The sequence below is a fragment of the Trachemys scripta genome, unplaced genomic scaffold (assembly GCF_013100865.1).
Source record: "Trachemys scripta elegans isolate TJP31775 unplaced genomic scaffold, CAS_Tse_1.0 scaffold_28, whole genome shotgun sequence".
In the NCBI taxonomy this organism is placed as follows: Eukaryota; Metazoa; Chordata; order Testudines; family Emydidae; genus Trachemys; species Trachemys scripta.
The window spans coordinates 1,812,384-1,839,975 of NW_023260513.1; the positions used below are offsets into that span (position 1 = coordinate 1,812,384).

At 48.8% G+C, this 27,592-nt stretch overlaps 1 protein-coding gene across 1 annotated transcript; it reads left to right on the forward strand.

Moving 5' to 3' along the window:
- Nucleotides 1-7,623: 7,623 nt before the first annotated feature.
- LOC117870473 (C-type lectin domain family 2 member B-like) lies at nucleotides 7,624-27,200 on the forward strand. Its single transcript, XM_034757650.1, has 6 exons — nucleotides 7,624-7,864; nucleotides 17,714-17,973; nucleotides 18,622-18,705; nucleotides 24,310-24,494; nucleotides 25,266-25,369; nucleotides 25,755-27,200. Exons 2-6 carry the CDS (start codon nucleotides 17,880-17,882, stop codon nucleotides 25,921-25,923), a joined length of 636 nt encoding a protein of 211 aa, XP_034613541.1. The 5' UTR covers nucleotides 7,624-7,864; nucleotides 17,714-17,879; the 3' UTR covers nucleotides 25,924-27,200.
- Nucleotides 27,201-27,592: the final 392 nt, after the last annotated feature.

A 27,592-nucleotide genomic window follows, 5' to 3' on the forward strand; every position in this document is an offset into this window, starting at 1 on the left:
CTGTCAGCAGACTGTCTTCAGGTCCAGAAACTCCCAGGGTTTCCACCTTCCTGGGTCTGACGTTGGAGCATTCAGCATCCTCTGCCCGTCCGTGCACTTCCCACAGCGAGGCTGCCCAGGCAGGGTCCTGGGGAAGCCAGAGGGTCCTGCACCCCCACTTCACAGTCAGACGTGACCCTTAGCCAGCTGGTAAAACAGAGGTTTATTAGATGACAGGAACACAGTCTAAAACAGAGCTTGTAGGTACAGAGAACAGAACCCCTCAGCCAGGTCCATCCTGGGGGGGCAGCAAGCCAGACATCCCCATCTGCCCTCACTCTTCTACACTCTCTCCTCGTCCCCAGCAAGCTCCAAAACTAACTCCCCCTCCTCCTCTGGGCTTTGTTCCTTTCCCGGGCCAGGAGGTCACCTGATCTTTGTTCTCCAACACCTTTAGCTATCTTCTTGCATGGGTGAAGGGCCCCGGCCATTAGTTGCCAGGAGATAGTGTCGGCCATTTATGTGCACTGGCCCTTTGCTCTGCAACAATCTCACCCCCGAGAGACTTAAGAAATGCATAGGGGAAACTGAGGTGCGCGCACACACACAGTATTCAGAGGAAAGATTAAGAACAGTCCCACGTTGTCACATCTCTCCCCCCTTCGAGACCAAACTGAGCGAGGTCACTTTAGCCAGTGACCTGGGGAAGTTGGAACCCACCAACATTCCCATGGATGCCCCATCTCTCCCATTCCTTGGTGGGAGTTGCACTGGGCACCAGTTTCACGCCCTCTCGTAGGTCTGTTGTGCTTGATGGTGCTTGCAGGCTGCATGTGGGATCCATTGTCTACAGCCAAGCTCTAAGATATAACCGCATTTGCTCCAGTCCCTCAGATAGAGACAAGCACCTACAAGATCTCTATCAAGCATTCTTAAAACTACAATACCCACCTGCTGAAGTGAAAAAACAGATTGACAGAGCCAGACGAGTACCCAGAAGTCACCTCCTACAAGACAGGCCCAACAAAGAAAATAACAGAACACCACTAGCTGTCACCTTCGGCCCCCAGCTAAAACCTCTTCAGCGCATCATCAGAGATCTACAACCTATCCTGAAAGATGATCCTTTACTCTCACAGATCTTGGGAGACAGACCTGTCCTCGCTTACAGACAACCCCCCAACCTAAAGCAAATACTCACCAGCAACCACACATCACTGAACAAAAACACTGACCCAGGAACCTATCCTTGTAACAAAGCCCGATGCCAACTCTGTCCACATATCTATTCAAGTGACATCATCATCGGATCTAAGCACATCAGCCATACCATCAGGGGCTCGTTCACCTGCACATCTACCAATGTGACATATGCCATCATGTGCCAGCAATGCCCCTCTGCCATGTACATTGGCCAAACCGGACAGTCTCTCTGCAAAAGAATTAATGGACACAAATCTGACATCAGGAATCAAAATACTCAAAAACCAGTGGGAGAACCCTTTAACCTGTCTGGCCATTCAATGACAGACCTGCGGGTGGCTATATTACAACAGAAAAACTTCAAAAACAGACTCCAATGAGAGACTGCTGAGCTGGAATTGATATGCAAACTAGACACAATCAACTCAGGATTGAATAAAGACTGGGAATGGCTGAGCCATTACAAACATTGAATCTATCTCCCCTTGTAAGTATTCTCACACTTATCAAACTGTCTGTACTGGGCTAGCTTGATTCACTTCAAAAGTTTTTTTTCTCTTACTGAATTGGCCTCTCAGAGTTGGTAAGACAACTCCCACCTGTTCATGCTCTGTGTGTGTGTGTGTGTGTGTGTGTGTGTGTGTATATCTCCTCAATATATGTTTCACTCTATATGCATCCGAAGAAGTGGGCTGTAGTCCCCGAAAGCTTATGCTCTAATAAATTTGTTAGTCTCTAAGGTGCCACAAGTACTCCTGTTCTATCTTGCTTGCTCTAGATACTCACCTGGGCCTTAGAACAAACAGATCAGTGCCACACCAGCCCTAGGAATGTAAACCTTAATTCCCTCAGATGGAAGGGGGAGAACTGAACTTAAAATTGAGCCCATAAAACCTGTGAGTATGTTACACGTCCTCCACTGTGCTGATCCACAGATGAGTTGTTACTGTGGCCTCTCTGTATCGCTTGAAAAACTTGATATTTAAAAAACTTAGGGTTTTTCCTCTCTACCTTCTGGTTTCTAAGCCTTTCAGGGTGAAATCAGGTCATATTTTTAAACTTTTCTCTGCCCCCACAAGGCCTGAACACTTAACTTTGTTTTTTAAACAAAACCTGATATTCTTCTCTAGTTGCTTGACCTGGGAGCTGGGCTCTTGAAAACACCAGCTAGTATAAGACTTATAACTGCAAGAGTTAGCAACGCACTTTGAGACTTTCTAAATCCCTTAGGGCAGTGGAACATAATTATCTCTATTGCGGTAGTGCCTGGATGACACATTGGAGGTTAGGGCCCTGCTATGCACTCACTCATCTTCCTTGAATATGAATGGAAGATGTGTCCAAATCTCAATTTAACAGCTGTGCCTCCCCCACTATATACTGAAAAATGTTTGGAGGAGGAGGGGAGGATCTCCAGACTTGCATATTTCTCTATCATGTTTCTTAGTGTAAAACCATCCCTACTCAACCCTTTTTCATGGCATTTACCTGTCTCATGCAGTAATTTCTTTGAAATTTAATTTCATAGAATATTAGCGTTGGAAGAGACCTCAAGAGGTCATCTAGTCCCACCCCCTGTTCAAAGCAGGACCAACACCAACTAAATCATCCCAGCCAGGGCTTTGTCAAGCCAGGCCGTAGAAACATCTAAGGCTGGTGATTCTACCACCTCCCTAGGGAACCCATTCCAATGCTTCACCACCCTCCTAGTGAAATAGTGTTTCCTAATATCCAACCTGGACCTCCCCCACTGCAACTTGAGACCATTGCTCCTTGTTCTGTCATCTGCCACCATGGAGAACAGCCGAGCTCCATCCTCTTTGGAACCCCCCCTGGGATGTCATGGGGAAGAAAAAATAGGAAGGAGCGGTGTTTTTCTCTCCTTATTCCCCAGGTGAAGGGATTAAGGGCTCACCAGGTTCTGGAGAGCAAATAAATAAATTGATTTCTACGACGGTAGTTGCTGGTTTGTACACTGTAGAGCAGTGGTTCCCAAACGTCAACAACCTGTGAACCCCTTTCACTAAAATGTCAGGTCTCGCGAACCCCCTTCTAAAAATGAATATTTCCAGGGATTTTCTCCTTTACCTGAGTATAAATGATAAAAGCAGTGAACTTGGAAATATAAAATTTATGTCATGCTTATTGCACACTATTTATTAATTATTTATCATGACAGTATTTTTCTTACATTATGAAAACGGCAACACTTTTCCAAGATATCACTTTCATAGCTTATAACGGGCTTATTCAAAGTGATACAAGACAAAGCTGCTATGTTTCATCCAGGAGTATCAGATGTGAAACAGCAGGAAGGTATTTAAGAAGCCAGAGTTCCAACTACACAAGCATTCAGGTCTTGAGCAGTGCAGGCAAACAACGCACGTTACAACAAAGCTTAAAATTGTTCTTCATAATAATTTTAAAAACAGCAAAAAATATCCACCTCCCTTTCCATTTCTCATAAGTTTAGAAGTTTCAATCTCCTCAGTGTGATAGATCTGCTTGCTTTGATCTGCTTAGCTCTTGGAAGTCCAGGGGCTCTGGGCTGCTGGCCCTGTGTTGCCCAGGGTCCCTAGGGACAGCTCTGTTAGGGAATTTTTCCCCGAGAACCCCCTGTAACATTTTGCGAACCCTCGGGGTTCACAAACCCCAGTTTGGGAACCACTGCTGTAGAGGGAGTGTTACTGATCCACTTTGTGCCTAAAAGGCTGGTTCTCAGGAATCCAGAGTTCTTGCCCAGGGCTGGGGGAGAGAAGAATAGTGGTTGAGCGCACATTTTAAACCCAGCTCTGGGAGAAAGCTGTACAAGGTTAAAACACAGGACTGTGTCAAGATGCCTGGGTTCTATTCCTAGGACTGCTACTGACTATGTGAACGCAGCAGGGTGTAGGTTACTCCCTCTGCCTTAATTTCATTCTCTGAGATGGATGTAAATATGCTCACCCTGCTCTGGAAAGCACCTTGGGATCTGTGGATAATCGGATCTGTGTAAATGCAAAGAATTGATAATCCATTAGTGTTTGCAGAGTCCTGGGTATTCCTTCGAATTAGATGGGGAGGGGGTTGTGATGTTTAATGCTGATACCTTGTGGAGACTCTCAGCACTGAAGCAGAATGGTGATGCCTGAGGCAACACAGACACTTGCTGCATTACACTAGTAACTGACCATCAAGAAAAGCTATGTGGAGAGGCAATAACGGGGAAGAGCAAGGCCAATATGGTCAGTGGGCTGTGCTGGCCAGCTGCCCCTGCTGACAAGCCCCTGCTGCCAGTGTAACTGTTGGATGAGCTCATGGGCAATACCGAGCCAACAGACTAATCCAATGGCATTCGCAAGAAAGGGTAAAAAGGAGAGTAAGGGCCACAGAATGGGGCAGCAGGGACTGAAGCAGCAGAATTCTAAATTTTACAGGCTCCATTTAGCTACTTTAGTGTAAAAGGGACAAATGTTAAATGATGTCCTTCAGCAGCTCTGCACAGAACCGATACTTAACACACACAACCTTCCTCAGTGCGGGCACCACAGTCCCTAGGAAGTGCCTAGCAACATGCCTCAGAACTAGGCCTCTGGGCAATTACTTCCACCCCTCTGGCAGTGGGACTCCTCTGTTTTCAAGTCTCAGAGAAGCCGCCTCTGATCCTCCTACCCCATGGGAAGCTTCTCTCAATGGATATCAAAGGGCATTAAACTCATCATAGATGTTAAGGCCCATAGGCACCATTGTGTTAGTCTTGTTTGACTTTGTGCATAAACACAGACCTGAGAATTTCACCCAGTGACTTTAGCATCCAATCTTACATAAGAACGGCCACACTGGATCAGACCAAAAGTCCATCTAGCTCAGTGTCCTGTCTTCCTTCAGTGGCCAGTGCCAGGTGCCCCAGAGGGAATGAACCGAACAGGTAATCATCAAGTGATCCATCCCGTTGCTTGTTCCCAGCTTCTGGCAAACAGAGGCTAGGGATACCATCCCTGCCCATCCTGTCTAATAGCCATCGATGGACCTATCCTCCATGAATTTTATCTAGTTCTTTTTTGAACCCTGTTATAGTCTTGGCTTTCACAACATCCTTTGGCAAGGAGTTCCACAGGTTGACTGTGCATTGTGTGAAGAAATACTTCCTTTTATTTGTTTTAAACCTGTTGCCTATTAATTTCATTGGGTGACCCCTAGTTCTTGTGTTATGAGAAGTAGTAAACAGTTCCTTATCTTCTTTCTCTACACCAGTCATGATTTTATAGACCTCAATCATATCTCCCCTTAGTCATCTCTTTTCCAAGGTGAAAAGTCCCAGTCTTATTAATCTCTCCTCATACAAAAGCAGTTCCATCCCCCTAATCATTTTTGTTTCCCTTTTCTGAACCTTTTCCAATACCAATATATCTTTTTTTTGAGATGGGGCGACTACATCTGCACACAGTATTCAAGTTGTGGGTGTACCATGGATTTATATAGCCTTAATTTAAAAGTGATGGAAAATCTGTTGCATCCCTTTGGGAACTGTTCTAATGGTTAACTCTCTTCACTTAATTTGCATCTTGTTTCCAGTTTGTATTTTTCTAGCATCAATTCTTAGCCACTGCATCTTGTTCTGCCTTTGTCTGCTAGATTCAAAAGTCCTCTAGCATTAGATGTTTTCTTCCCCTGTGGGGAAGATGTTTTCTTTCATTGTACAGGGCTTGAGCAAGTGGTGTCTCTGTCAGCAGACCAGGTCGGAGCAGGATTTGGGCCTTGTGGTTGGAGCAGGAATCCAAGCCAAGGGTCAGAACTGAAGTTTGAGCCAAGTGTCAGAATTAGATTACCAGGAGTTAGGGAAGGCAAGAGCAAGGATGTTTCTGAGACAGGAGCAAGGCTGGAACTGGATGGGAACAAGGCTGGGCGCAGGGCAGGATGTGAGCTTGAGCTGTGGAGGAGCAGGGCTTGCAGAGAGGAGGACAGGGAGCCAGAGTGTCTGTGGGTGTGAGCGTGTGTGTTGAGCAGCTGCTGCTGCTAGGTTTAAGAACCAGCCACCTGGCTTCCTGTGCTCTATCTGCCTGGCTTGTTGTGACATCAAAAGTACCAAGCAGGTGCAGCTGTGAGGGCCTTACTCCTGACAGAACCTCTCTCCCCTCGGTTGAGGGAGGTCTCCGGGTGCCCCTGGGCCTGGTTTCTTAGAGTGGTCTCTGAAATGCCTGTAACAGATGCAGGGCTTGGATGTAGGTTACTGGTTCTCAGGCCCTCTTGTCTGGGCCATAATCCTCCCAGTCAACCAAGTATTGGAGCTGCCCTCTGACTCCTCAGGAGCTGATGATTTACTGACCTATGTACTCCTATGGCAAGGTTGGGGGCAGCCTGGTGATTCTTCTTCCCCCCCCCCCCCCCCCCAATGAGAATGATGGTTATACAGTTGTTTGGCTGCTTATAAGTGTTCTTTGAGTTCCCAGTGTACCTGGTGGAGATGGGTAGTTAGATCTATGACAGAGGATACTGGGGAGTTTGTGGGGACATCCAATTTTCACCATTACTTTCTTCTGTAGTGTTACCCTCCCCTACCCCCCATGGGGTTTGCTAGGTAGGGTCCCTTAATTCTTATGATGGGATTAGCTCGTGGTTTCTGAAGTATTGCTGTGGAGATAATCCTGGATGAGCACGGTAACTTTTTATAAAACCTGTACATCCTACACTCAAGTATCAGGGGGTAGCCGTGTTAGTCTGTATCTACAAAAACAACAAGGAGTCTGGTGGCACCTTAAAGACTAACAGATTTATTTGGGCATGAGCTTTCGTGAGTAAAAACCTCACTTCTTCGGATGCATAGAGTGAAAGTTACAGATGCAGGCATTATATACTGACACATGGAGAGCAGGGGGTTACTTCACAAATGGAGAACCAGTGTTGACAGGGCCAATTCAATCAGGGTGGATGTAGTCCACTCCCAATAATAGATGAGGAGGTGTCAATTCCAGGAGAGGAAAAGCTGCTTCTGTAATGAGCCAGCCACTCCCAGTCCCTATTCAAGCCCAGATTAATGGTGTTGAATTTGCAAATGAATTTTAGTTCTGCTGTTTCTCTTTGAAGGCTGTTTCTGAAGTTTTTTTGTTCAATGATCCTACACTCAAGGCATCTCCACACTGACGCAGGACATTTTTCAGTCTGTTCAGATCTGGTGTAGTAGGGTGTTTTACCGGTACACCAGGTGATACCAACATACACCAAAGGGGTGTAGAGGGTCCATGAAATTTTAGGGACCTAGGCCATGTGAATGATTGCCCAAATGCCACTAATTGTCCACCCAAAAGGGCTGGATTTTCTGATTTATATGGTGCCAATGTAACATTAGGTGGAGAAGCAGGAATTGCATCCCTTGGTTGTTGTATCTCTCTCTGTTGTAACTTCGAGATTACTACATCACAGGCAGTAGCTCCCAGTGTCACTTGTAACACCACATCTTTTAGTCCTTGAACAATTACAGTTTCTAAAGGCAGTTCCTCTTTCCTAGCGGGGCGGACACTAACAGAGGAGAGGATATTTCCTGCCCCTCTGCTCTGCTCACCTCGTCCTTTACGTTACAAGTCACCGCTTCCGACACTCAACTTTCTCTTTTTATTTGCAGACTGCTAGTAGCCGCTGCACTGCTAACTTCCATTTTTGACTCTCCGTGTCTCCTCGGTCTCGGTTTCCAGCTCTGCTACTAAAGGTACTGTATTAACCTGAGCTAATTCTCTTACCCTACTTCTAGTAATTGACCCTGCAGATTTTTTTGTCTCCATCAGTTCCATCATGCCAATAGGGATGGGAACTGATTCTTTGTTCTCCTCTAACACATTTTCTAACTGCTTTTAACTCTTTGATTTTTTTTTTTCCAACAGCCAACCACAGTTTGATTTATAATTGTGCAGCGATTTTAAGCTGGCATCCAAAGTTTGCTGGGTTTTTCTGAGTAACTTTAATTTTTTTTATTTAATCTTTTTCCCCAATGAACTATAAGCGACGAGCAGACATTTAACAGCTATTTCCTTTACTAGTTTAGCCTTTTTCTTTTTTCTGCTCTGTTTCTACATTAAATACAGTACTCCCAAAACCCCATGGGTTACAATGCTTAGAGATTATCTTGTTGTTCCTCAGATGTTCTAAACCTTTTTTGTGTTCCTGAATCTGTTTTCTAAAACCATACTGCGGGAAACTGCAACAGACTTTACTTTTGCCCTTGCTCCACTCACCTTAACATGTAATATAGAACTCATTTGAATTCTAAAACTAGTTTATGTAATAAACTATAATGAACACTCTGCTGTTTTTACTCTGTAACTGAAGGCGTTCCTTCACAGAAACAACAGGAAACAATACCCCAAACAGGTTTTTACACCTAGTTCAATAAGTCCCAAGTAAATGATAGAGGGGTAGGGGCACGTTCCCCTCTCTTCCATCCTAGCCACCATGGATGTAGAGGCTCTCTACACAAACATCCCACATACAGATGGAATACAAGCTGTCAGGAACAGTATCCCTGATGATGACACAGCACAACTTATTGCTGAGCTCTGTGACTTTATTCTCACGCACAATTATTTCAAATTTGGTGACAATATATACCTCCAGACCAGTGGCACCGCTATGGGCACCCGCATGGCCCCACAATATGCCAACATTTTTATGGCTGACCTGGAACAACGCTTCCTCAGCTCTCGTCCACTCATGCCCCTTCTCTACCTACGCTATACTGATGACATCTTCATCATCTGGACCCATGGGATGGAGACCCTGGAAGAATTCCACCATGATTTCAACAGCTTCCACTCCACTATCAACCTCAGCCTGGACCAATCTACACAGGAGGTCCGCTTCCTAGACACCACCGTACAAATAAGTGATGGCCACATTAACACCACCCTATACTGAAAACCCACCGATCGCTACGCCTACCTTCATGCCTCCAGCTTCCACCCCGGTCACACCACACGATCCATCGTCTACAGCCAAGCACTGAGGTACAATCGCATCTGCTCCAACCCCTCAGACAGAGACCAACACCTACAAGATCTTCATCAAGCATTCTCTAAACTACGATACCCACACAAGGAAATAGAGAAACAAAGCAACAGAACCAGAAGTGTACCCAGAAGCCTCCTGCTACAAGACAGGCCCAAAAAAGAAACCAACAGAACTCCACTGGCCATCACCTACAGTCCTCAGCTGAAACCTCTCCAACACATCATCAGTGATCTACAACCCATCCTGGACAATGATCCCTCACTTTCACAGACCTTGGGAGGCAGGCCAGTCCTCGCCCACAGACAACCTGCCAACCTTAAGCATATTCTCACCAGCAACCACGCACAGCACCATAACAACTCTAACTCAGGAACCAACCCATGCAACAAACCTCGATGCCAACTCTGCCCACATATCTACACCATCATAGGCCCTAACCAGATCAGCTACAACATCACCGGCTCATTCACCTGCACGTCCACCAATGTTATATATGCCAGCAATGCCCCTCTGCTATGTACATTGGTCAAACTGGACAGTCACTATGCAAGAGGATAAATGGACACAAGTCAGATGTCAGGAATGGCAATATACAAAAACTTGTAGGAGAACACTTCAACCTTCCTGGCCACACAATAGCAGATGTAAAGGTAGCCATCTTACAGCAAAAAAACTTCAGGGCCAGACTCCAAAGAGAAACTGCGGAGCTCCAGTTCATTTGCAAATTTGACACCATCAGATCAGGATTAAACAGACTGTGAATGGCTATCCAACTACAGAAGCAGTTTCTCCTCCCGTGGTGTTCACACCTCAACTGCTAGCAGAGGGCCTCATCCTCCCTGATTGAGCTAACCTCGTTATCTCTAGACTGATTCTTGCCTGCATATTTATACCTACCTCTGGAAATTTCCACTACATGCATCCAACAAAGTGGGTATTCACCGATGAAAGCTTATGTTCCAATAGGTCTGTTAGTCTGGATCAGTAAAAAGCAACAGTCCTGTAGCACCTTATAGACTAACACGACTACCCCTCTGATACAGAGCAAAAATTGTATCTCGCTGACTGACTCACCACAGGAACTTGACTTCCTGTGACTATAGCTTGGCAGCAGTCCCAGCAATTTCCTGTCAGTATTGTGACAAAGTTTTAACTTAGAGGTTTTAAATTTAATCTTGCAAGATTAAGTGAAGTGATAGTAATGTTAGTTAAAAAGTGATACACGCATGTAAGGGGCTTTGTTAAAGGTTGAAGTTATAACAAATGGTACCAATAAGATATAAGCAGCAGCATAGATCCTGATGACCCACACTAGTGGTGGCAGGGGAATTGATAAATCTATGTATTAATTGCCACCAAAAGGCCACAATAACTCAGAACTTGTACAGTTCTTCAGTCCCCACAACTCTCCCGGGCTCCACCTCCAATCTTTCTGCCTCAGTATCCCCAGCTGTTTGGCAGGTCCCGACAGAGGAAAAGATCTCTTGATCAGCTATGAGCCATCAAGGGAAGAGAGTATCAGAGGGGTAGCCGTGTTAGTCTGAATCTGTAAAAAGCAAGAGGGTCCTGGGGCACCTTTAAGACTAACAGAAGTATTGGGAGCATAAGCTTTCATGGGTAAGAACCTCACTTCTTCAGATGCAAGTAATGGAAATCTCCAGAGGCAGGTATAAATCAGTATGGAGATAACGAGGTTAGTTCAGTCAGGGAGGGTGAGGTGCTCTGCTAGCAGTTGAGGTGTGAACACCACGGGAGGAGAAACTGCTTCTGTAGTTGGATAGCCATTCACAGTCTGTTTAATCCTGATCTGATGGTGTCAAATTTGCAAATGAACTGGAGCTCCGCAGTTTCTCTTTGGAGTCTGGCCCTGAAGTTTTTTTGCTGTAAGATGGCTACCTTTACATCTGCTATTGTGTGGCCAGGAAGGTTGAAGTGTTCTCCTACAAGTTTTTGTATATTGCCATTCCTGACATCTGACTTGTGTCCATTTATCCTTTTACGTAGTGACTGTCTAGTTTGGCCGATATACATAGCAGAGGGGCATTGCTGGCACATAATGGGGTATATTACATTGGTGGACGTGCAGGTGAATGAACTGGTGATGTGATGGTTGATCTGGTTAGGTCCTGTGATGGTATCGCTGGTGTGGATATGTGGGCAGAGTTGGCATCGAGGTTTGTTGCATGGATTGGTTCCTGAGTGAGTTACTGTGGTGTGATGTGTGGTTGCTGGCGAGACTATGCTTAAGGTTAGCAGGTTGTCTGTGGGCGAGGACTGGCCTGCCTCCCAAGGCCTGTGAAAGTGAGGGATCATTGTTCAGGATGGGTTGTAGATCACTGATTTTTGCTCTAACTTTTAACTCTTTACTTATGCCTTAGGTGAGCTTTTCATGGGTCTAAGGATGCCTGGAATTCCTGAAAATTCCAGTGTCACACTCCTTGAGTCGTCTGGCTGGCTCACCAGTCAGTAGCCTGATTTAGGGTGTACTAATATTCAGTTTATTTATTTAATTATTTAATAATATTAATTAATATTAATTTAGAAAGTATGGGCTTTAGGCTCACCAATCTGATTAGAAGATAAAAGTTCTTGTCCTGAATCAGGCTCCACAGAATTTACAAAGGACCCTTGGGGGTCTGACAGGAAGCTCACGCTGAGACAGATATAGTCTTAAAGAGTTTTTATTAAAATCAATAATAGTAAGGAAATGGTAAAATACCCAGAGTTACAACTTTACAATGGCATTACTGCTATTCAAAAGATACATATGCTAATATAATATTATATGCAACAAAGCTTTGGTTAATATACTCACACTCTGGATAACCTGGTGGTAAGGGACACAGGACCAGCCTTGTGGTTCAGGTTTCTCAATTCTTCAGTGAGGGATGCAGTGCTTAGAAGACACTAATCCTACGAGCTATCAAAACTAACTTAGGGTTTACTTGATTAACTTAAACTTAAACTCAAAACCTAATAAGCTAAGACTAAAAACTTAGGGGAACCAAGCTTAGCCTAGTTCCCTTGCAACTAGTTTAAAAAGTTTAAGAACAACAAGTATCGCCTACTAAGAATAGTAGTCCTAGTAGATAAAATAAAATAGAGTGAGTGAAAATAAGAGAGTAAAGTGGAGAATACTCTAGCGAGGTGGGCTACCTCTTTTATAGGGCAAGTGCCAGAAATTCTTCCTCTTATGCCCAAATTTTATTCCTTGCGCACAGACATGTTAGGGTACACGTACCCCATTGGCTAGTATGTTTGTGCATATGGATGACGTACATACGCACATAAGTTTCCTTGTGGTGTACCTATTAAGTCTGTGGGTATAACATTGAAACCCCCCACCATGCCATTTTTCCATTGTTTATTGGTCTAGATAAAGGTCCTAGACATGTGTGGATACTTATGTTTAGGTAAGAAGATGTAGGTCAACTTTGCTTTCTAGGCAATAAACTTTGCCTTAGCTTAACATACAGGATATGGCCTGTAGGTCTCTTGCATTACAGCCAAACTTTAATATAAATCTATAAACCTATTACAATACATCAAATACTTAAACAATAAGAAATGATACATACATACATACACTATTTATTTTTTATATTATATATAATATAAAAAAATGCACAAGCAAGCTGGTTATTCCTGTAGGCTACAGATGTCCTCTTTTAGGCTGATGCAGAAATGCTAATGCTGAACAGCCTTGTTCCATTCAGTAGCCGCTACCAAGCAGTGGAACTTCATAGCATATTTAGCAACCGACCGATATCCCTGCTGCAATGCCCAAAGGACTATCTCGGCTGTATGCTCACTCCCAGGGTCACTGAAGATCACTGTTGCATCTTCCAAACAATTCATAGACAGTAACTCCTCACTTAATGCTGTAGTTCTGTTCCTGAAAAAATGTGACTTTAAGTGAAACGATGTTAAGTGAATCCAATTTCCCCATAAGAATTAATGTAAAGGGGGGGGAGTTTAGGTTCCAGGGAAACTTTTTTTGCCAGACAAAAGGCATTATATACATTTTAAACAATTTAAACAAGCAATTTAATACTGCGCTGGGGGGTGGAGGGGAGGTAGTGTGCACGTGCTGTGTCTTTACAAACCTACAGTACAGTACTATAGTTGGGAGGTGCCCTTGCCTTACCCCACACAGGCCCAGCCCACTGGCACTGGAGATGAGGCAGGCAGGGAGGCTGAAGGTGCTGTAGGCTGGGAGAAGCACATCGTGCAGCAGTGGCGGCAGCTTCCCCTACTCTGCAAGCACCAGGGGCGGGGGGTGCTCAACCCACTTCCTCGCTCCTCCCCTCTCCCTCCCCTCCTAAATGCCCGCAAGCCAGCTGATTGCCGCCGGAAGGAGGCAAGGGAGGGAGGGGGAGCCTGCACATCCCGAGTCCTCGCTCCTTTCCCCCCCCCCCCCCGGCTTGCTGGGGCATCAGGTTAGGGGGGAGGGGGGAGGAGCAAGGACTCGGTGGGCAGGCTCCCCCTCCCTCCCCCTGCCTCCTTCTCAGGGCAATCCGGAGTTGGGGAGGGAGGGGGAGCCTGTGCGTCGAGTCCTCACTCCTCCCCTCTCCCTCCTGCCCCTGAAACGCTGCAAGCCAGCTGACTGCCGTGGGGGAGGAGGGGGAAGACGCTGATCCGGGGGGTCTGCCGGGCAGGAGGCGCTGGGGGGAGGGGAGGGGGCATAAGGAGGCTGCCAGCTGTGGAGAAAGCAGGCAGCCAAACAACGTAAGAGTGAAGCATTGCACAGCTTTAAATGAGCATGTTCCCTAATTGATCAGCAACGAAACAACGTTAACCAGGACGACTTAAAGTGAGGAGTTACTGTACCTAAGGCCAGGTCTAACCTACCAGCTTACGTTAACTCAAGTTACGTCGGCATGCAGTCACCGCAGTTAGTCTGTCACTTGTGCGCATGCCTGCTTTGCTCCCTGTGTCAGTGGTGAGTACACTCACCAGGAGCGGTTGTATTAATTGAGTGCAGTGCACCATGGGTAGGAATCCCACTATGCAACTTGCCACCGTCCACTGCACTGAACCTTGGGAAGTTTTGGTAATGCATGCTGGTTCCCAGATGGATCGCATGGGGAGCATGGGATCAACTTCCCATAATGCAGTGTTCAGCATCCTATAATTGTATATGTATCCCATGATTTTTGCACCTTTTTTCCTAAATCCCACAAACCTGCGTGGCTGTCCTTGCTGCCTGCCTGATCTTTGACAGAAGCATGGAGCTTGCACAACTCTGCACTATTGTTATGGGCAGTTCTATGGACTCATGCAAGCTGCCACGGCATGGTCCGAAGAAGAGGAAGCTCCTGTGGGAGAAAGAGGTTGGGCGGTCACATGAGGGGAATATGGGGGAGAATAGAGGCAGACGCCTGTCACCCCACGTTCTCCCGTCCCAAGGTGGACAAGGCTTTCTTCCATCAACTAGCACAAGTTACTAGATCGCAGGCCCTGGTTCTCATGGGAGACTTTAATCACCCTGATATCTGCTGGGAGAGCAATACAGCGGTGCACAGACAATCCAGGAAGTTTTTGGAAAGTGTAGGGGACAATTTCCTGGTGCAAGTGCTGGAGAAACCAACTAGGGGCAGAGCTCTTCTAGACCTGCTGCTCACAAACCGAGAAGAATTAGTAGGGGAAGCAAAAGCGGATGGGAACCTGGGAGGCAGTGACCATGAGATGGTCGAGTTCAGGATCCTGACACAAGGAAGAAAGGAGAGCAGCAGAATACGGACCCTGGACTTCAGAAAAGCAGACTTTGACTCCTTCAGGGAACAGATGGGCAGGATCCCCTTGGAGAATAACATGAGGGGGAAAGGAGTCCAGGAGAGCTGGCTATATTTTAAAGAATCCTTATTGAGGTTGCAGGAAAAAACCATCCCAATGTGTAGAAAGAACAGTAAATATGGCAGGCGGCCAGCTTGGCTAAACAGTGAAATCCTTGTTGATCTTAAACGCAAAAAAGAAGCTTACAAGAAGTGGAAGATTGGACAAATGACCAGGGAGGAATATAAAAATATTGCTCAGGCATGCAGGAGTAAAATCAGGAAGGCCAAATCACACTTGGAGTTGCAGCTAGCAAGAGATGTTAAGAGTAACAAGAGAGGTTTCTTCAGGTATGTCAGCAACAAGAAGAAAGTCAAGGAAAGTGTGGGCCCCTTACTGAATGAGGGAGGCAACCTAGTGACCGAGGATGTGGAAAAAGCTAATGTACTCAATGATTTTTTTTTTTTTTTTTTGGCCTCTGTCTTCACGAACAAGGTCAGCTCCCAGACTGCTGCACTGGGCAGCACAGCATGGGGAGAAGGTGACCAGCCCTCTGTGAAGAAAGAAGTGGTTCAGGACTACTTAAAAAAACTAGACGAGCACAGGTCCATGGGGCCAGATGCGCTGCATCTGAGGGTGCTAAAGGAGTTGGCGGATGTGATTGCAGAGCCATTGGCCATCATCTTTGAAAACTCATGGCGATCGGGGGAGGTCCCAGATGACTGGAAAAAGGCTAATGTAATGCCCATCTTTAAAAGGGAAGAAGGAGGATCTGGGGAACTACAGGCCAGTCAGCCTCACCTCAGTCCCTGGAAAAATCATGGAGCAGGTCCTCAAGGAATCAATTATGAAACATTTAGAGGAGAGGAAAGTGATCAGGAACAGTCAGCATGGATTCACCAAGGGGAAGTCGTGCCTAACTAACCTAATTGCCTTCTATGATGAGATAACTGGGTCTGTGGATGAGGGGAAAGCAGTGGATGTGTTATTCTTTGACTTTAGCAAAGCTTTTGATACAGTCTCCCACAGTATTCTTGCCAGCAAGTTAAAGAAGTATGGGCTGGATGAATGGATTATAAGGTGGATAGAAAGCTGGCTAGATCGTCGGGCTCAACGGGTAGTGATCAATGGCTCCATGTCTAGTTGGCAGCCGGTTTCAAGCGGAGTGCCCCAAGGGTCGGTCCTGGGGCCAGTTTTGTTCAATATCTTCATTAATGATCTGGAGGATGGCGTGGACTGCACTCTCTGCAAACTTGCAGATGACACTAAACTGGGAGGAGTGGTAGATACACTGGAGGGTAGGGATAGGATACAGAGGGACCTAGACAAATTAGAGGATTGGGCCAAATGAAACCTGATGAGGTTCAACAAGGACAAGTGCAGAGTCCTGCACTTAGGACAGAAGAATCCCATTCACTGTTACAGACTAGGGACCGAGCGGCTAAGCAGCAGTTCTGCAGAAAAGGACCTAGGGGTTACAATGGACGAGAAGCTGGATATGAGTCAACAGTGTGCCCTTGTTGCCGAGAAGGCTAACGGCATTTTGGGCTGTATAAGTAGGGGCGTTGCGAGCAGATCGAGGGACGTGATCGTTCCCTTCTATTTGACATTGGTGAGGCCTCACCTGGAGTACTGTGTCCAGTTTTGGGCCCCACACTACAAGAAGGATGTGGGAAAAATTGGAAAGAGTCCAGCAGAGGGCAACAAAAATGATTAGGGGGCTGGAGCACATGACTTATGAGGAGAAGCTGAGGGAACTGGGATTGTTTAGTCTGCAGAATAGAAGAATGAGGGGGGGATTTGATAGCTGCTTTCAACTACCTGAAGGGGGGTTCCAAAGAGGATGGATCTAGACTGTTCTCAGTGGTACCAGATGACAGAACAAGGAGTAATGATCTCAAGTTGCAGTGGGGGAGGTCCAGGTTGGATATTAGGAAAAACTTTTTCACTAGGAGGGTGGTGAGGCACTGGAATGGGTTACCTAGAGAGGTGGTGGAATCTCCTTCCTTAGAGGTTTTTAAGGTCAGGCTTGACAAATCCCTGGCTGGGATGGTTTAGTTGGGATTAGGTCCTGCTTTGAGCTAGATGACCTCCTGAGGTCCCTTCCAACCCTGATATTCTATGATTCTATTCTATGCCAGGATCTGACAGGCCCCGCTCCTTGTAGTCCAGGCTTGGGGCTAAGATCCCACTGCTTAAGCAGATGCACTGCACCAGTAGGTACATGTAGGAAGCAAACCAGGGACATTCTGCAAATGCACAGCTGGGGTCTGCAGTGGGTGTGGTGCATTGTTTACTGTCAGGACACGCTATATGCACCCCCCGCACACGCACACATCCTGGTGTGTTTGGGTTGCAGGGCAATGATGCCCCCCTCTCCCCATGTACTCTGGTGGAAAACACCTAGTGGCTGGGCATCACAGTCCCCTCCCTCCATCACTTGCCAGGATGCTGCCCCCTTATGATTCTCTGCTCACTCTCTCTTCCAAGAAAGGGCGGGGGGGGGGCAGAACTGGGGAGGGAGCTCTTCTCTCCCCCACATAAGTGGGTAGATCCAGGGGGGAAGAGTTTCCATAGCAGATCAGGGTCTCTGGAGGGGTGTGTGTGTGTGTGGAGGGGCTGATGGGGTTTAAGGGGGTTTAATCATCACAGCGCCACCTCTGGCAGGGGGTTGGGCTGCTGGACAGGGAACAAGAAACCACAAATTGCCTTTCTCTCCCCCCGCCCCGCCCAGCCTCCCCACCCCCAACCCTGACCTGTCCTGCTTTGTCTGTCTCAGCTTTCAGATTGGCTAGGGAGTCTGGAGCAGGGAGGGGGACCAGGGCCAGGATCTTCGCCCCGGCTTGGCTTTGCTGCTGCTGGATCGGACCCCGTCAGACAGAGAGGAGCCGACCCCAGCCCAGCGCCTGCAGCAGCGTCTGTAGCCTGAGTGTCGCTGAGAGACAATGGGGCCAGCAGCTGGACCTGCTGAGAGCGAAGTGCCGCTGAAGCAGTTGTGTGTTAATGGCAATGGACACCTGGAGACTGGCGGGGAGCCAGGTAATGGGGCGTCGCTGCCTGGGAACAGGCTGGAGAGAGACACTGAGGCTGCCCCACATGGGGCCATGTTCTCAGTGGCAGCAGCCAGTGCCCAGCAAACCCCCCTGTGGGCAGCAGGGACTGGATCTCCCCAAGGGGCTCTCAGGGCACCGATCCCAGGCCCACAGCTGCTGTCTGGCGCACCCAGCGGTGGCCGTGGGGCTGTGCAGGGGCCTTTTGGGCTGGGTGTGTCAGACCCCCTGTGACAGCCCTGACCCAGCTCTGCCTGGTTCGTTCTCCCCCCGTTCTGCTGTGTATGGCCAGTGTGGGACCCCAGTGTGCGGGGACAGGCGCACTCGGCAGGGGGCACAGCAGGGGGGCAGCTTGAACTCCTGCCACCAGAACATGTGGGTCCTTATCTCTGTGCCCCTGAGCTCACCAGGCCCCGTGACAGCCTGGCTGGGGGTGCCCAGGGAGGGCACAGAGCTGAGGGGGAAGGAGGGACTGTTCTGCCAGCCCCAGTCTACCTGGCCCTCTGAGCTCCTCTCCCAGAGCATCTGACGGAAGGAGCCATCAACAGAACGGGGCATGTTCTAGGGCAGCTCCAGCCCTGGTGCTGTCAGGGAGACGTGTCCTCGCGGCCCTGCCTGACGGGTCTTTGTGTTTCAGAACCTCATCGTAATGGCAAGAAATGTACAGTCTCCCTTGCAGTTGTGTTCTTGGGTCTCATCATCACAGTTATTGTCCTGGCAGGTGAGTTCTCAGCCCTCCCTCCCCCCCCCCCCTGCATATTCCATTCCCCCTGGAGCCATCATAGTCAGTCTCTCCTCCCGGCCTGTCTGGCGTCTGCCCCTGGGACAGAGGATTTCCTGGGGGATGTTCCTCCACAACCCTCCTCCTGCTCCCTCCCAGACCCCTGCACCTGGGCACTCTGTGTCGAGACGTTGTGACTGACACTGGCTCCCACCAGCCCAGCTCTGAGCACTTGGGGCCCAAGTCACTATTGCCGGGCCCCAGGTACGGTCACTGGTACCCCCGTGCAGAGTGGGGGTGATTGACAGGAGAAGGTGCAGGGCAGTGATGAGCTGGGCCCTCTGCCTGCAGTGTGTCGCCCTGAGGTACCAGCCTGGCCTTCCTGCAGCCCCGGGTCATGTCCGGGCCAGGCTGGCAGGTGCTGGCGTGTCACTGACATGAGCTGTAGAACCCAATACAGACACTGCCATTAACGCCGTGTGAAACCCACCAGTTAGTGACCTCGGCAGTGTAGGGTCCCGTAGCGCTATTGACTCCCCCACCTACACAGACAGCAGGTGCTAGTGCAGAAGGCGTCTGTTTACGATGAACATGAACCTGGCTGTATCTGCCAGTAGTCTGGGGCAGGGGGGGCTGTGACTGTCAGGGGTGGGATTTATCTGTTGTCCTGGGATCTGATCACTGGGCCCCAGGAGGGTTAGCAGCTGGCAGAGGGGGGTGAATCCAGGTCTGTCTGCAATAGGAATCCTCTGTGCTGATGTAACAACGTTGATACAGTGCAAACTGCTACCATAGATGGGCTGTAGTGGTGCAGAAAGGGGCTTGCCCTGGTGCCGGGCACTGCAGTAAGGTACCACAGCAGGACATGCTGCTCCAGCACATCTGTGTAATGTGCAACTGCCTCCCCATCCTTACACCAGTGCCAGCCGCCCTGCTACAGGCAGACTGAGTCCCAGCTCCCTGCTGGACTGGCCGGCTGTTACAATGGGCAGCACTGGCTCACCCAGCGTAAGGTGGGATCTATGAGCTTGGGGGGGGTTCCACACCTGCGGGTCAGGGAGCCCCCAGAACGCAATGGGGTCAGATGGTGGAGATGGCACCAGTCAGGGGCTCCCAGAACTGAAAGGCTCCTTGCTGTGCCCTGTCCATCCTAGCCAATACTGGAAGGGGCCCACGGGCCTGGCAGCTTTTCTCTTGGGGGGCCTGTGTATTCCCATATCCAGCTCTGTACAGGGTGTGAAATTGTGCCCCACCCAGCTGCAGTTGCTCCCTGAAATGAGACACATCAAACACACAGCAGCACCTTATGCACCGACTGGCCTGCTCCGTTCCATGTGTGAGCACTAGTGCGTACGGCACACTGCACCCATTACAGCTCCAGGGAAATACATGCCTGGCGCATGACCTGCTCGTTCTTTGATCACCGCTGCCTCAGCTGCTATTGTTCTCCCAAACTTGTGTGTCCCAGCCCAGGCTAAGGCTGAGAGCAAGTAGCTGTGATGGGGGGAGGGGATGTCTCCTCTCTCCGCCGGCGTGGGCTCCACTGAGCTCTGCAGGTGGACTTTTATACTTCTGGGTCGGGGCTGTGACCTCTAAGGGGCGGGCGCTGGACCTGGTGGCTCCGCCCACGGTGGTATCAGGGGAGGTTTGGCCCTCAGCGGGGCTGTGGGATATCCCACCGCCTTGCTACAAGTGCATTAAGTTGCAACTGGCCATTCAGTGTCATGGGCCCTTTCTATTGCTGGAGTTCTGGTGCCACCTTGTGGCCATTTCATGTTCCTGACTGAAAGTTACTTCACTTCCCTTTATTGCTCTGTTGAACCTTTGGCTGTTTATCCTGTGTTTGGGATGAAATGCTCTGAGCTGTGTTGGTCCCCCCAGGCTGGGAGTGTCACAGGAATCCTTCCTGCCAGGCAAACGTATTACAACAAGCATCTCCATCGCCCTGTGTCTGGCTGTGCTGGACGGGCCGGGCAGCGAGTGTTCAGCCTCCTGAAGGGAAGGGAGTTTGTTCCCATCTTCATCTCAACCTGCTCCCCAGATGCAAAGTGCAGAGCAGGGGGATGGGGGCAGCAGCCCAGGCTAGCAGAACTCCTCGGGGTAACAGACCTGGCAAATCCTGCTGAACTCAACTTCTTATCCAGTAAAAACAACAAGGAGTCTGGTGGCACCTTAAAGACTAACAGATTTATTTGGGCATAAGCTTTCGTGAGTAAAAACCTCACTTCTTCGGATGCATAGAGTGAAAGTTACAGATGCAGGCATTATATACTGACACATGGAGAGCAGGGAGTTACTTCACAAGTGGAGAACCAGTGTTGACAGGGCCAATTCAATCAGGGTGGATGTAGTCCACTCCCAATAATAGATGAGGAGGTGTCAATTCCAGGAGAGGAAAAGCTGCTTCTGTAGTGAGCCAGCCACTCCCAGTCCCTATTCAAGCCCAGATTAATGGTGTTAAATTTGCAAATGAATTTTAGTTCTGCTGTTTCTCTTTGAAGTCTGTTTCTGAAGTTTTTTTTGTTCAATGATAGTGACTTTTAAATCTGTAATAGAATGACCAGGGAGATTGAAGTGTTCACTTACTGGCTTTTGTACGTTACCATTCCTGATGTCCGATTTGTGTCCATTTATTCTTTTGCAGAGGGACTGTCCGGTTTGGCCAATGTACATGGCAGAGGGGCATTGCTGGCACATGATGGCATATATGACATTAGTGGATGTGCAGGTGAATGAGCCCCTGATGGTGTGGCTGATGTGGTTGGGTCCTCTGACGCTGTTGCCAGAGTAGATATGGGGACAGAGTAGGCAACGAGGTTTGCTACAGGGATAGGTTCCTGGGTTGGTGTTTCTGTGGTGTGGTGTGTAGTTGCTGGTGAGTATTTGCTTCAGGTTGGGGGGTTGTTTGTAAGCGAGGACTGGCCTGCCTCCCAAGGTCTGTGAGAGTGAGGGATCATTTTCCAGGATAGGTTGTAGATCGTGGATAATGCGCTGGAGAGGTTTTAGCTGGGGGCTGTATGTGATGGCCAGTGGTGTTCTGTTATTGTCCTTGTTGGGCCTGTCCTGCAGTAGGTGATTTCTGGGTACCCGTCTTGCTCTGTCAATCTGTTTCCTCACTTCCCCAGGTGGATATTGTAGTTTTACGAATGCTTGATAAAGATCTTGTAGGTGTTTGTCTCTGTCTGATGGGTTGGAGCAAATTCGGTTGTATCTTAGGGCTTGGCTGTAGACAATGGATCGTGTGATGTGTCTTGGATGGAAGCTGGAGGCATGTAGGTACGTATAGCGGTCAGTAGGTTTCCGGTATAGGGTGGTGTTTATGTGACCATCAATTATTTGTACTGTAGTGTCCAGGAAGTGGATCTCTTGTGTGGACTGGTCGAGGCTGAGGTTGATGGTGGGGTGGAAATTGTTGAAGTCCAGGTGGAATTCTTCAAGGGCCTCCTTTCCGTGGGTCCATATGATGAAGATGTCATCAATATAGCGCAAGTAGAGGAGGGGCATTAGGGGACGAGAGCTGAGGAAGCGTTGTTCTAAGTCAGCCATAAAAATGTTGGCATACTGTGGGGCCATGCGAGTACCCATAGCAGTGCCACTGACTTGAAGGTATAAGTTGTCCCCAAATCTGAAGTGGTTGTGGGTGAGGACAAAGTCACAAAGCTCAGCCACCAGGCGTGCTGTGGCCTCATCAGGGATACTGTTCCTGACAGCTTGTAGTCCATCCTCATGTGGAATATTGGTGTAAATATTGGTCTACATCCATGGTGGCCAGGATGGTGTTTTCAGGAAGAACATCAATGCATTGTAGTTTCCTCAGGAAGTCGGTGGTGTCTCGAAGATAGCTGGGAGTGCTGGTAGCATAGGGCCTGAGGAGAGAGTCCAAATAGCCAGATAATCCTGCTGTCAGAGTGCCAATGCCTGAGATGATGGGGCGTCCAGGGTTTCCGGGTTTATGGATCTTGGGTAGCAGATAGAATACCCCTGGTCGGGGTTCTGCAGGTGTGTCCATGTAGATTTGTTCCCGTACTGTAGCTGGGAGTTTCTTGAGCAGATGGTGTAGTTTCTTTTGGTATTCCTCAGTGGGATCAGAGGATAGTGGCCTGTAGAATGTGGTCTTGGAGAGTTGCCTGGCAGCCTCCTGTTCATAATCCGACCTGTTCATTATGACTACAGCACCTCCTTTGTCAGCCCCTTTGATGATAATGTCAGAGTTGTTTCTGAGGCTGTGGATGGCATTGCGTTCTGTACGGCTGAGGTTATGGGACAAGTGATGTTGTTTGTCCACAATTTCAGCCTGTGCACGTCTGCGGAAGCACTCTATGCAGAGGTCCAGTCTGTCATTTCGACCGTCAGGAGGAGTCCACGCAGAGTTCTTCTTCTTGTAGTGTTGGTAGGAGGGTTCCTGTGGGTCAGTGCACTGTTCAGTGGTGCGTTGAAAATATTCCTTGAGTCGGAGACGACGAAAGTAGGCTTCCAGATCACCGCAGAACTGTATCATGTTCGTGGGGACGGTGGGACAGAAAGAGAGTCCCCGAGATAGGACAGACTCTTCTGCTGGGCTAAGGGTGTGGTTGGAAAGATTGACAATGTTGTTAGATGAGTTGAGGGTACCATTGTTATAGCCCCCAGTGGCAGGTATTAGTTTAGATAGCTTACAGTCCTTTTTCCTCTGTAGAGAAGTGAAATGTGCATTGTAAATTTCTTGTCTCATTTTTGTAAAGTCCAGCCACGTGGAAGTTTGTGTAGAAGGCTGGTATTGTATTGTATCTCCAGTTCTGAGAGCTCATTCTTGATCTTTTCCTGTCTGCTGTACAGGATCCTGATCAGGTGGTTCCCCAGTTTCTTTGAGAGTGTGTGGCACAGTCTCTCACCAGACTCAGTGTAGTATGTTGATTGCAATGGATTTTTTACCTTCAGTCCTTTTGGTATGATGTCCATCTGTTTGCATTTGGAGAGGAAGATGATGTCTGTATCTGTGCAAGTTTTTTGTTGAGGTTGATGGATTTCCACTCCATACGGCTAAATTTAGTGCCTTGCATGGTGTCAAGTATCAGGGGGTAGCCGTGTTAGTCTGTATCTACAAAAACAACAAGGAGTCTAGTGGCACCTTAAAGACTAACAGATTTATTTGGGCATAAGCTTTCGTGAGTAAAAACCTCACTTCTTCAGATGCATAGAGTGAAAGTTACAGATGCAGGCATTATATACTGACACACGGAGAGCAGGGAGTTACTTCACAAGTAACTTATCCAGTGTCACTCTTCTTCCCCCTGCTGGCCCCCTGCTAACTGTCCCCTCCCTCTGCAGCTCCATGCCCACCCCCTGCTGTAACACTGAGCTTGGGCCTGGTTCTCTGCGCTTTAAATCACGAGCTGTTTGTCAGCTGCTTCCCTGTTGAACGTGAACCCGAGACGGTGGCCCAGTGAGACCGGACTTAGATAATCCCTCTTTGGGGCTGGATTCCCAGTGTCCTCCTGGCTCCCAAGCACCCTCCCAGCAGCTGCCAGGGGTCAGGGGAATCTCAAAGCCTGGGGCGCTGGGGCTCATCTCTCCCCACAGACGGGCCGATCCCCTCTTACACCACGTGTTATTGTCTCATTTCAGTGTTGTTATATAGACGTTCTTCAGCTGCTCTGGGCCCCTGGTTCCCTGCATGCGCAGATGGCTGGATCGGGTACCGAGGGAAATGCTACTATTTCTCGGAGGCCAAAGGGAACTGGAACCACAGCCAGAGCCACTGCTCCTCCCTCGGTGCCTTCCTGGCTGCAATCGACACCCAGCAGGACCTGGTGAGAGACTCTCACTGTAATGGCCTGGCCTTGGCACAGCAGCGGCTGCTGCTACAGTAGGACCAGGGCTCTTCCCTGTGGGGCGAGGAGCAGCTCTGAGCCCTCTCGTGTTGGGAGACCAGAGCGATTGGACTTCCAGCCGCTGAATGCCAGGCCTGGCTGGGCCCAGGCCTCCTCTAGTGTCCTAATGTGTGACTGCAGGGATCACCCACTCTCAGCCCTCTCTAGGGCTGGGCTGGCGCAGGTGTCTACTGGCCTGTTGGGCTGCATGGGGCTGGAGGGGGACTGAGATCCCAGCTTGAATTGCAGAGCCAGTGTTCCTGAGTAGGTGAAAGGGCAGCTGGGTGGGGTGAGGTGGGGGGGCTTTTCTCATCTCTGGCCCCTCCCAGCATCTCTTATTCAGAATGGCTGGGCTCTTTCCTTCCCCTTCCCCTTCCCCTGCGATGGTGAGGGGAGCTCAGCTGCTCTGTAAAGAGATGGGGTTTTCACACAGAACCTGGCCTTGCATGGGATGCGGGGGCATCTTAGACCCAACCGCACCCAAAAGCTGCCCCAGCCCAGGGCAGATTGGGGTGAGGGGGGGGCTTGGTTTGGGGTGGGAGGGTTAATACTGAATTACCCAGAGCTGTGTAAGGGGAAGGCGAAAATCCCCAGCCACCCCCTGGAAACACTCAGAGCCCTTCCGTGTATAACTGGGATTCCCTGCACGGAACCTGGGGGAGCAGCAGGGTCAGGCTCTGACACCACCTCTCCCTCTGCTGTTGTTTTTAGGTTTTCATGCTGCGCTATAAAAGCAAATTTGACCACTGGATCGGCCTCCGGAGGGACCCGGGACAGCCCTGGAAATGGGCCAATGGCACCGAATTCAACAACCTGTGAGTCTCTTTGACCCAGCTCTTCTGTGCGGTGTTACCACTGCTCCTTAAGCTGACACTCCCCTGGAATCTGGTGGGTTGGGCCTGCAGGGGCCCATCCAAACTCAGCTGGGGGTGTGGGGGGAGCAGGAACTGGGGTTAAAATATCCCCCCAGCATAAATGTTCCATGGAGGCCAGTTGATCTTAGAACCTCTCCTGGCCCTGCTGTCCCGCGGCCCCCTTCTGCTGGGGGGCTAGGGGTGGGGCCTGTGGCTGGTGCAGGAGGGGGAATCGTGAGGGGCTGTGAGTGCAGCAGCTCCCTGCACTGTGCGAGTGTCTCCCCCTGTCTGTGACTGACGGGAAACACCCAACTCCTGACACCAGCTCCCTGGTTCTGTCTTGCAGGTTTCCAATAACAGCAGATGGTGACTGCGCGTATCTGAATGATGAGAATAGGGTCAGCAGCTTGCGATGCACCAGCGAGAGACATTGGATCTGCAGCAAACCTTATGCATTTACAGAGGCGACGGGGGCTGATAAGAGTATTGTGGAAATTAGCCCTGAAAAAACCTGACTGATCTCTGCTGACCATCACATCAGACAAATTCCGGAATAACAGGGATTGCTCTGAGCACCAAGAAAATTATCTATGTAACCTTTTAAAATATTTGCTGGGGGTGCAGCTAGGGGCCCTGCTAACGCTTCTGGAGCGCTTGCCTGGGACCGCCCGAGCAGTGGCCGGTGTGGCTGGCCCCGGGGCTGCCCCAGCTGTTTGGGTGGCCCTGGGGTCAGCCGCACCGAGCTACTGCAGAAGTCACAAAGTCACATAATCGATGACTTCCATGACCTCTGTGAAAGACACGCAGTCTTACTCATGGGACACCTAGTGCCTGGTATGTAGGAGAGAGGAGAAATGTCTGTGTTCTCACTTCCTGGAGCCCAATGGGTAGAAGGAGCAGGGGGGGGGTAGGTGTGACGCACACAGACCAGGTGCCAGCTGATGCCAAAGTCCCCATGTCTCAGTGGGACACTGACAAATACCCAGCTGGGGTCAGGCTGGCTCACCTGTGTGTCAAAATACGTATTAACATTCTAAGAATGTGCTTAGACTTTAGTGAATGCTTGTGAGCTGCTGCAGCATTAATCTCACTTCTGACAGCCATATCCACCATTGTAAGTTTGTACTGGGCGCCTCTGACCGTGTAACTCACCAGAGGGGAGAGGGGCATTAAGGAGTGTGAAGTGCTGATCTCCAGCAGCTCAGAGCACAAGGGAGGAGGTGGGATGCAAACCCTGAACAAGAAATAATTGTATCTCTATGCTACTTGGACTCCCTGTTTAAATATGGATAGTACTATAGTGAATGAAACAATGGATTCACACTACTTTGGCTCTTTTGGGTACAAATGTTAGTCGCTAATTTGGCTTCTGAATCATTGAGTGTCACTGCTATAGATGTTTGTTACCTTGTGAAACTTAAGGTTCTAGCTTAGTTGTGTATATATGTCAATAACTCCTCTCCTTTTTGATACATTGTCCTGTAATAAACTTGATACAAACATTGTCTTTGGTCTGATATCGAAGATGTAATTGACCTGGGTAAGCGCTTTTTGGATGGGGAGTAACCTGAATACTGCTGTGATTCTGGCTGTAAGGAACAATCAGTCAAAGGCAGGCTCAGCGGAGTACATAAGGGGACTCCATGGTTAGTCTGTTACAGTGCCTGAGTTTACACTAGATCAGTGGTTTCAAACTTTTTTTTTCCCGCAGACCACTTGAAAATTGCTGAGGGTCTTGGTGGCCCACTTAATGATCTTTCCAAATATTGTTTGTACCATTAGCTAATTATTGTAAAGCGCTTTGGATAAAAAACACTATTAAAAAAAAAATGTAAAATTTTTTGTTCTACAAATAAAAGCACACAACTCATATTTTAATATCAGTAGTCTAACCTTTCTAATGCAATGGATGTGCCTGCCGTGACAACCCCTGAGCTGGGGCTGGGAAGGAGGGTTGTCTCTCCCTGGAGCTGGGGAAAGTCACCTCTTTCTCTGGCCACCGCAGCCCTGCACATCCCAAATTCCCCCACCCCCTCTTCTCACCCCACTGTCCCCTCCCACCTACCCCGTATTCTCTCCCCCTCCCCCCAAGGCCACTACCTCAACTTACATGTGCGTCTTCTCCAGGGTCCAGGCACCTAATTAGTGGATCCAAACCTGTGTGGCTCCACTAATTACGTGGTT